Source organism: Balearica regulorum, chromosome 5, assembly GCF_011004875.1.
Source record: "Balearica regulorum gibbericeps isolate bBalReg1 chromosome 5, bBalReg1.pri, whole genome shotgun sequence".
Classification (NCBI taxonomy): domain Eukaryota; kingdom Metazoa; phylum Chordata; class Aves; order Gruiformes; family Gruidae; genus Balearica; species Balearica regulorum.
The window spans coordinates 49,195,969-49,206,959 of NC_046188.1; the positions used below are offsets into that span (position 1 = coordinate 49,195,969).

A 10,991-nucleotide genomic window follows, 5' to 3' on the forward strand; every position below is an offset into this window, starting at 1 on the left:
CTGCTCTAACCAAACACCACCTTCAAAACTCGGCTACATCACAAGTTACACACAGCCCAAACCTGGGCCTTAACACACAGCACAGCTAAGCAATGGATAGGAGGAAGGACAGGTAGAAGGGGGACAGCAGCATAAGATCATCCTATGCATCAAAGTTTCCCAGATCAGTGATTTCATATTCCATTGAATGTAAGATCCAAATCAAGGAGAAAGATGAAGTGGACCACAAAGTATAGGAAAGGCACTCTCACTACAGGACAGCAATACGAACTGGGACACTAGACTGCAGCCAAAGATGGCAAAGTGGTGCAGAGCACTTGCAACAGACGCAAGGGAAAGACAATTCCTAGCTGCAGATTTGGCCTACAGAAGCGTACAATCCTAGCATGTAGGTATAATAAGCACACATGCCAGCTTCTTTCTTGTATAAGTACGGAATCAAAGGCATGACGAGGAAAACCATGGCTAGAACTATATAAAAATGGGTACAATTTCACGTGAGGTCATGAGGTACAACAAAAAAAAAGGAAAGGTACTGAGATGCAAGGAGTGGGGAGATAATACAAATCAGGTATGGAAAGAAGCAAGTGAAGACTAAGCAATCAACAAACAGCTACAGAACAAGAGAAGGATACAGAAAGAAAGAAAGGGAAAGAAGTTTGAATTTTACAAGAAAGGGATTCACAATCGGAGAAATAATGGTTATTTTTAGCTGCAGAATTTTAGCTAAGCTTATAGAAAGACCAGTAGAAACATTTAATAGCACTTGACATAACTTATTCTTACATCAGGAGAACAGCAGCAGCATACCAGTCCCAAGATTGCATTTGCAGCCTCCAAACTCAAAACCAAAAGCCAAATCATAGAATTGTTTAGGTTGGAAAAGACCTCTAGGATCATCAAATCCAACTGATAACCTAGCACTGCCAAGTCCACCACTAAACCATGTCCCTAAGCACCACATCTACACATCTTTTAAATACCTCCAGGGATGCTGACTCAACCACTTCCCTGGGCAGCCTGTTCCAATGATTGACAACCCTTTCAGTGAAGACATTTTTCCTAATATCCAATCTAAACCTCCCCTGGCACAACTTGAGGACATTTCCTCTTGTCCTATCGCTTGTTACTTGGGAGAAGAGACCAACACCCACCTGCCTACAACCTCCTTTCAGGTAGTTCTAGAAAGCAATAAGGTCTCCCCTCAGCCTCCTTTTCTCCAGACTAAACATCCCCAGTTCCCTCAGCTGCTCCGCACAGGACTTGTGCTCTGGACCCTTCACCAGCTTCATTGATCTTCTCTGGACATGTCCCAGCACCTCAATGTCTTTCTTGTAGGGAGGAGCCCAAAACTGAACACAGCACTCAAGGTGTGGCCTCACCAGTGCCGAGTACAGGGGCACAATCACTCCCCTAGTCCTGCTGGCCACAATCTTTCTGATACAAGCCAGGATGCTGTTGGCCTTCTTGGCCACCTGGGCACACTGCTGGCTCATATTCAGTCAGCTGTTGACCAACATCCCAAGGTCCTTTTCCGCCAGGCAGCTTTCCAGCCACTCTTCCCCAAGCCTGTAGCGTTGCAGGGGGTTGTTATGACCCAAGTGCAGGGCCCGGCACTGAGCCTTGTTGAACCTCATACAATTGGCCTCGGCCCATCGATCCAGCCTGTCCAGATCCCTCTGTAGAGCCTTCCTACCCTCAAGCAGATCAACACTCCCACCCAACTTGGTGTCATCTGCAAACTTACCAAGGGCACACTTGATCCCCTCGTCCAGATCATTAATAAACACGTTAAACAGAACTGGCCCCAGGACTGAATCCTGAGGAACACCACTGGTGATGAGCCACTAACTGGATTTAACTCCATTCACCACAAATCTTTGGGCCTGGCCTTCCAGCCAGTTTTTTATCCAACAAAGCATATGCCCATCCAAGCCATGAGCAGCCAGTTTCTCCAGGAGAATGCTGTGGGAAACAGTGTCAAAGGCTTTACTACAGTCCAGGTAGACAACATCCACAGCCTTTCCCTCATCCACTAAGCAGGTCACCTTGTCATAGAAGGAGATCAGGTTGGCCAAGCAGGACCTGCCCATGCTGACTGGGCCTGATCACCGGGTTAACATGTACATGCTGCATGATGGCACTCAAGATGATCTGCTCCGTAACCTTCCCTGGCACCGAGGTCACACTGACAAGCCTGTAGTTCCCCGGATCCTCCTTCCAGCCCTTCTTGTAGAGGGGCATCACGTTTGCTAACCTCCAGTCAACCAGGACCTCCCTGGTTAGCCAGGACTGCTGATAAACGCTGGAAAGTGGGCTTGGTGAGCACTTCCTCCAGCTCCCTCAGTATCCTTGGGTGGATCCCATCTGGCCCCATAGACTTGTGTGTGTCTAAGTGGTGTAGCAGGTCACTAATCATTTCCCCTTGGATTATGGGGGCTTCATTCAGGTCACCGTCCCTGTCTTCCAGCTCAAGGAACTTGGTACCCGGAGAACAACTGGTCTTACTATTAAGGACCGAGGCAAAGAAGATATTAAGTACTTTGATAGTACAAAGATATCAGCCTTTGTCACTGTGTTTCCCCCATACCCATTACCTTCTGTAGCCACCTGTGGGCAACAACCACATTCTCTGTGAATCGGCCATTAGCTAGCAGGTTCAATACAGTACTGCACAACAGGTTACCTGTGAAGAGTACCCTGGACAAGCAACAGTTCCCAACTCTTGCCCTGCCTTACAAAAGGGGGGAAAAATGCAACTTGCCAATACATGGATTTTCATAATTATATCAATTTGTGTGTCTATATCATGTTTCACATTTTTCTCAACCTAAAACTCCTCTGACTGAAAAATCTAAATGACTTTGCTGTAACAACAAAAAAGAGGAAGCAAAAATAGGAATACTTGAGAAAATTTCATCATATCAAGAAAAATCTACTTGTCTTGCATCCAACCCCTACCAGCAAGACAGAACACTTCTTCAAGGCAAAGAGTTATTCTGAACTGTAGAAAGATATGCCTGTTGTTATATGTAGCATATAGCTCTTGACTAAAATTAGGGCAGCACTAATAGCATAAAAGAAAGATGGGAAGAAAGAGAGTTGGTGTCCAAAAAACCTTATTAAACAGGTAAAAGGGAAGTGAGTACAGTGAGAAAAGAAATAGATCTTGCCCAAAGTCCTACTGCTGATCAGTAATACAACCTGGAGTAGATCCTGCAGTACTAAGAACCTGAACAGCTTTGCCCAGCAGAGTGCAAGTCTACAGCTGACACATACATGGCTGGCAACTGCATTCTGTCTGGAGCGATAAGCATCATCTGACTTGTTAACAACTGAAGTGATAAATTTGTGCAAAATATATAGAGCAAGAGAAAGGTCTCCAAGGAATGAAGGAATCTGAATACAAAGTTATACTTAGTAGCCAGAAATCACATCTTAATATTTAATACCACAACCTACTTGCTGCAGTAACATTACTGTATTTTATCAAAACCGGAGATAAATCTCCACAGGAAAATGTTACTTAAAATTGAACTTTTCATCCAACAAACCCAGCTGTTTCAAAATAGACCAACACAGGCTACCTACTCCAATGTAGTTGGTTTCCATCTAAAATCTTCAATAAAAGAACTCTGAACCAGGAAGCTCCCCCACCACGTTCCCCAGGACCCATCTGGAATAAATTTGTCTAAGCAGATGAAATGTTAACATCCCAACACCAGAGACTCATAGCAAGGTGTGGCACTTGGGAATTTTCCTTTAATTTAAAAGGGAAAAAAAAAATCAGGATCCCTACTAAAAGGGATAAAGAGACTAGTAAAAAATATAGCACTAAAAACTGAAAAATTGTATTTTTGGCCCTATTGAAAGAAACTATTTCATAACAGAACAGCACACTTCAACCACATTCAACTTATATGCTTCCCAACCTTTAATAAATTAAGCCTCACATGCTGCCTGAGAGATACTAAATCCATTTACAAACTAAAACCTCCAGGCTAAGAGGACACAGTATCAGGATCTCCCAAGATCTGCTATGAGTTTATCAGTCCCTAATCTTAAATCACCCCACACAACAGGTTAAAAGCTCATTCTTTATGATACAGAGATCATTTTAGCCGAGTTTCACAGCCACATCACGTTCCACTCATTACCTCAGCTCCCTGTTCACTGCAACACGTCACACGCTGTGACACAGCAACTGAAAAAACCATTTACTCATACACAAAAAGCAGCTTTGCTTGATATGTTTTAATTGTGTCCAAGTTCACAGTGTCCAGGCCACAGCAGGATGAAGGCTAAATATCATGGAGAAGAAAGTTCTCGCTAACCACCCTGCCGCAAATTGCTTCCATTTTGATTTTATTCATCTGGGCCCTTTTTATTATCCACCCACGATGCCCCAGTCCTACAACACGTTTCTCACACTAACAGGAACTACCTATTATTTCTCTCGAACTTTCAAAGAGGACATATTTCTATAAGCTGCAGCTAAATTAGGTATCTGATTCCACAAGCTCCTTTGCAACCAACACATGGACATCTGTGCAAGCAGACGAGAACAAGAACACGCAGAGAGACCAATGGCTCCATTTAGGAATATCTTCAACATTTCCCATGTGCAAATTAAAACACAAACACACACCAAAAACAATTAGCATTACTCCATCTTCTCCTTTAAAAGGACTTTTCTGTCCTGATAGCCAACTCTGCATGCACTGCATGGTTGGCCTAAATTGTCTTTTAATCTGACAGTTTTACTAGCACAAGAGGCTGCATGAAAAAAACCCACACTATAACGCATGATCAAGTTACTGCAATTTAACTAGTTTCTACATGTCAAATAAGCAAGTATCTGGATACACAGTACACAGCAAATGCAAACCTCCATTCATCATATAAGTTAGAAGTTTCATTATCAGAGATACTGATTTAGTTAACTGCTTTCTGTAGGGGTGTTTGCCAAGTTGTTGGGGTTTTTTTTGTTTTTCTTAAGCCATTTGTTTAAGTTTTTGTCTTTGTCGTGTGTTGTTTTTTTTTTTTAAACACATGAAAAAAATTCTTCAGCAGCCAGTAAATTTATGATAAACTGATTGTACTAATGACTGACTATACAATTACCTCCAGCCATGATCTACTTACATTTCAGGCAAAGGACAGACTGTCATTCAATGTTTCACTTCAGAGATATCTTAAAATACATCATTAAAACTGGTTTCACTTGAAATGTTCTATTTTGCATCTTAGTATATCCTGTTATGAGATCTTGCCAGAGCAGAAGAGTCTTGTTTTAATAAAAGAGAAAAGAGAAAAATGCCCAAAATGAAGAACAACTATTGAGACATAAGATCTCTCTCCCTCCTCATCTTCAAAATCTACCTGCTGATAATGAAACTGTTTTCAAGTTCAAACCCTCAAAATGCCAGTTTAAGTATTTATCACAGAGTACCATATACCAAAGGACATCCACAGCTTCAGTCTGCAGCAAGTAGGACAACTGAACAATGACAGCCTACAAGGCTTCCTATGAATTCATAAAACTAATCATTAGCTTCCACAATGGACAAGGATACTGAAATGGAGAGCACTGCTATCACCACAGCAGATCTCACACTACAGATTTTTCAGGCCTGCTCCATTACTGCATTTCTGCTTACACAGACAGAAAGAACAACCACAGGACAGGATATAACACAGAAACTCTTCTGGTAAGATTTACCAGTTTGGAAAAAAAACAAACACAAAACAAAGTCTGTCCTCAGGTGATAAATTAATTTTGCATTAGGCCTTCCTGCACTACTGCCCTGGAACAGAGATATGTTTGAATCTCAGCTCATTTCATCATTGCTGCCTAACAAACCATCATGTCCCTGTTACAGTCTACCAGATTTACAGCAAAGGGATCCATTTTATTTCTCACCTGGTAGCATACAGATGGAAGTAGGATGGAGGTTACTGTTGTCACAATAAACACAGCATCACATGGAATTTTTTTCATCCAAAGAAGTATGGAGCTTGCTAGTCTCCCAGACTATCAGGCACTGCAGACTGACTGTAAGCTTGTAATAATTTATTTCACATTTGTACAAAAGGTGCATTTTTACTACGTATTTTATAGTTAACAATCTCCACTTCCTATCACAACATGTGACTGCAACATCGCAATCATGCTTTCATCCTCACAGCTCTTGGCAACTGTAGACTACTGTTGTGGCAAAGTTATCTCCCAAGTGGGATGGGATGGGTGGAAGCTCCTGGGTCCTGCAACTCTCCACACCCGAGGACAGACAGGAACCTACAGAAGTCCAGACAAGGACACATCCCTTTCCCTGACACTATTCAAAATCCTTGAAGCTTACATGAAAGCCACCAAATCATTACCTGCTTACTTCAGTTCCTGCATCAAAAATGTACTTGCAACAGTAAAGTCTGACAACAGCCTCAAAAATCAAACACCTAATAACCAGAAACTAAGAGAACCTGTCCGTGGGTGCTGGTTCCTGTGAGAAATCCCAAACATTCTCCCCAGCATGGATGGGGAGCTTTGCACTAAGGTTAGTACTCCCCGGCTGCTCTCATCACAAACGCTGGCAGACTTAACAACTTCAGCAAATATCCAATGCTTGTTGTGTATCACCTATTTCTCCTATTTGCCAAGTCAGAAGTTTCTTGACTTGCCAAAGCTACTACAAGAATCCTTGTCCATATCTAACACGCTGACATGCTACACAAGCCCACAGCTGGCTTGTGTACTGAGAGAGACAAACACTAGTTAGGAAGCATTAGACTCAGTTTAAGAGTTTTTAAGAGGATTGCATCAAAAATATGAAATAGATATACTGTATACACAGGAGAGACGTGAGTATCCAACTAGAGAGTGGTTTTATTGCTCTCTACTTATACAGCAGTAGAGCGGAACAGTATTCAGCAGTGCTCTTCCCATGCAGTACACAGAGGTTTTCAGCAAAGAAATTCTACTAAAAGCAATACCTCTGAACGTCAGTATAAATGAAGACCCACGTGGAAGTTTTAAGGTAGTAGACAGTACACAATGTAGATTAATGTGGTAACATTACTCACGAAGCAGCTCTGACCCCTGCTTGATTTGGGAATGCTCTGTTTTTTTCCAAGCTTTTGAGATATAGCTGCGAATATGAAAGCACGTGTAGCCCTGCATGTTCATGCTCTCTGTGGAATAGGGCCCTGATTCCAACAGTATTAGACCAAAAGATTAGATGTAACAAGACACAAAAGCCTCCCTTTAATAGAGAGCAAGTTGAGTATATTTTAAGAGGTGTAATATCCGCATTATATATTTGGTTTACCCCTCAGAAAGCTCCTTACACTGAACTGTGACATCTTGGGGACCATACTCAGAAATTCCAGCTGTGCACTGCATTCTGACTCTCCAGCCAGTTGAAGACTGACATTAAGACCTACTTCACAGCTAAAACAGGAAGGTTTTGTAGTTGTCAAAAAAAGTAATTTTCCTTTTCCACTCACTTTGTAATCGCACTTTTTAAAAGCATTTCATTTAGCTAAATATTTGTGACTCCTTGCCATCATATCTCTCCTTAATGGACAATATACAGGTTGAAGAAAATTACATAAATCTGTGTTCAAAACTTATTCAGTAGATTTAGGTTTCTTTGAATTAAAAAAAGTATTGTCCCAAAGATACACCACAGTGGTAGTCAGGATTACAAAGAGCCCATTTTTCTTTTAGGGACTGTTTACATTTTATTGGTTTATTCAGCTATAATGTACTTGCAATTCTCCGAAACAATCCCTTCCTAAACTCACTATAACTGTGTGTAGCTCGACTTCTATTACTTAAGTAATACAAACTGTGAAAGAAGATAAACATAGATGTCTGTTTTCTAACTAACAAACCTACTTCTACATTAACTTAACCCAATAAAGTTGTCACATTCTAAGCTGGTAACTGGAGTCCTTGCAGGACCTAATCCACATCCAGGAACTCCTGGGCTGACGCTGAGCCAAAGTAAAGCTCTGGGAACTGGGTCAGACCATGGCACATGCAGGGTAACAGGACGGGATCAGAGCTGAGCACAACCTGCTTATACTGGCAAGAGCACAGAGACACGAAAGAGGCTGGGTGTGCATGTGTGGGCATGCACCTGAGAGCTTGATGAGACTTGAAACAAGGCAGGGATTGGAAAAGGAAAGCAAGTTCATCGGGGAGCTCCTGTGTGGGGAACAGAGGTTAAAGCTTCATATCATCTCTTTCTGATCAATTATCAGTTCCAATTACAAAATGAAATTAAACCAGAGTAGTACAAGTTCACACTATATGTCAAAACAAGACAAAGCCTTTCCCATGCAGATAAGGATCAAAAGCACTACTGGATCCAACTATAATATTAAGAATAAAGATGCAAATAAAAGATCAAATTTTGCCTTGCAAATTTTCAGACACAGTCCAAGTCAACAGTTTCTACACACTAACAGAACAACTGTTTAGACAGAGACACCATACAGTATTTATTTTCTGTTAAGTGAAATTGATCCCCAGGGCTTCAAGGTTTCCCATCTGTACCCAAAAAAAGACTCAATAGGAAAAAAATATTTTCAGGAGTTATCAGAACTAAAATTCAAAACAGAGGGAAGGCCAGGCAGAGACAAACTAATTCTCCCTGTGGGAAGCTTGCAGGGGTGCCAAAATATACAGAGGAAGTAACATTTAAAAAACAAATCCCCAAAGACCCCATACTTTATTCTTCAAAAGAAAAACATAACCAAGTTTAAAAAAAAAAAAAAAAAAAGATTTCAGAAGGCTCTTTGAATCTGCCCCAAAGTAAGCCACAGCCTCTGGTTAAATAACTGCAGGATAACTGTTGTGCAAGAATAGCAGTTTGCAGTCCTGAAGCTGAAGTACTAACTTTCAGAGGAGAAACAGGTCTTCTTGATCACTGCCCCCAGGCCAAGGTGGAGCAGGAACATAGGGTGTGGATGACTGGGAAATCTTCACCATGTAAAGATCAGTATTATGTAGGATGGAACCCTCTGTGCTAATCTAAGGGTGATATTACAAGCAAATATATTCAACACATTGAAACATATACCATTCTATGAATAATGAGGTGAACTTTTGGCATCATTACTGTAGTAAAATGGAAATTAATAAGGAAGAAGGCAACACAATCTAGAAAAACAAACCTGAGCTTTGCATGAAGCTTTCCAAAAAAGGAACTGCTGAAATAGTTTTGCAAAGACACACAAACCTACACAAGACTTACAAACGTCGCAGCTGAAGTTTGCAATTATGTAATTTCAACAGTGCAAGTCCTATTACACTTCTCCTCCTTTCTACCCATCTACAACAAATTCAGAACAAACTTTTATCACATAAGTTTCACACCCTCCCAGTTCTTCACGACAACAAATATTCTTCAAAAAAACAAAATTAATTTTATAATCTAAGTTTTACCCACTGCGTGTCATCACTTCATCGCCAAGGCGCGATTCGGAAACAGACACAGCAGCATGCAGCCAGGCTATTTACACTGTCTGGAAAAGCGCCCGCTAAGATCATGTTGCAGAAACAATTCACACCTGCAGCAAAGCTGCACAAAACATTATCAACTCGCCGACTTTGACAGACGTATGCCGACTGTGGGGGGAAAGAGAGTTTCTACAAAGATAAATATTAATAAAAAGTAGGAAATCCCCCTTCAACACCCCAAGTGAAGCCAGGCAGGACGCGAGCGCTTCACTTGGGTGCATGGACCCCGCCGCGGCCCCGCCAGCCTAGCCCGCCTGCCCACCGGCGGAGGGTCAGCTGCACCCGCGACGGCCTCCTTCGCCCCGGGAAGGCCTCGGAAGGGAGAATGGGGCCCGGGTCTGCCCGGCCCGGGCCGCACCAGCGGGGCCGCGGCCCCTTCGGCCCGGCGGTGGCTTCGACAGGCACAGGGGCGCCTGACCCGGAACCATCCCGCCCGCCTCGGCCCCGCTAACTCCTCCGGGCGTCTCGCCTCACGCCGGCTCCACACACCCCCCGGCGGGGGCGCCGGGATCTCCCCGAGCACGCCCTGAAAGGAGGGAGGGGACGGAAACGCGCGCACGCCCCCGCCGTGGGCATCCCCGCCCGGTACGGCAAAGCACGGCACGGCACGGCCCAGCCCACCCAGCTGAGCCGCGGGGCAGGCGGTGCCCCGCGCCCGGCCCGCCAGGGGGAGGGGAGAGGAGCTGATGGGAGGGGAGGCCGGCGGCGCCCCCGGCCCGGCCCGGCCCGCAACGAGCCGCCGAGGGGAGGCGGGAGGAGGCAGGGAGGCCCTGGCACCCTCCTCCGCCGAGCGGAGCACGCCCCCTCGCTCCCGGGCAGCGCCCCGGGACGCCGCCACCGTCCGCACTCACCCGCCGAGCCCAGCAGCAGCCACAGCAGCCACATGGCCCCGGCGCCGACCACTCCGCAAACTTCGGGTCTGCTCCGCCAGACCGGCCCCGACGGAGCCTGCGGCCGGGGGCGGTGAGGCGGAGGGAGGGCGGGAGGAGGGCCCGAGGGCGGTGCCCGCCACCGCCCCGCCCCACCTCGCCGGACGGTCGTGCCCACCCGCTGCCACCGCCCGGCCCGCGGGCGGCTCACTGCACCCCCGCCCGGGCGGGGCCTGGGCCCGGGGCGCCGCCGAGGGACCGGCGCGGAGCCATGCCCTGGGCCCGGGAACCGGGCGGGAAGTCTTGCGGGGGCTGCAGGCCTACGGACCTCGCTGCCCGCCATCGTACCCGGGAAAGCACAACCGGGCCCCTCGGTGAACGGGGCGTTGCTGGCGGCCCGCCCCGCAGGGTCATCCCGCTCTCCTGCTTGGGAGAGCGTGCAGCGCGGCTTGGGTTGTCGCCGGGCATGACAGCCCTGCAGGCCGTGCCGGTGACCCGGCCTCTTGCTCCGCGGCTGTCGTCTGACGTTCTGGCAGATCGCACGGCTCTGTTTCAGCCCGGCTGATGTCACTGGGAGGTTGTTGCTGGTGAGC

At 45.5% G+C, this 10,991-nt stretch overlaps 1 protein-coding gene across 4 annotated transcripts in view; it reads right to left on the minus strand.

Annotated features, from left to right (window-relative positions):
• The window catches only part of LDLRAD3 (low density lipoprotein receptor class A domain containing 3), a 120,072-nt gene extending 109,295 nt beyond the window's left edge, over nt 1-10,777 (minus strand). For all 4 annotated transcript variants that reach the window (XM_075754718.1, XM_075754717.1, XM_075754716.1 and 1 more), the window contains exon 1: nt 10,381-10,777. In XM_075754718.1, coding sequence (XP_075610833.1) covers nt 10,381-10,741 — 361 coding nt within the window. In that variant the 5' untranslated portion in view covers nt 10,742-10,777. The remainder of the gene's footprint in view (nt 1-10,380) is intronic.
• Between the last annotated feature and the right edge of the window lie 214 nt (nt 10,778-10,991).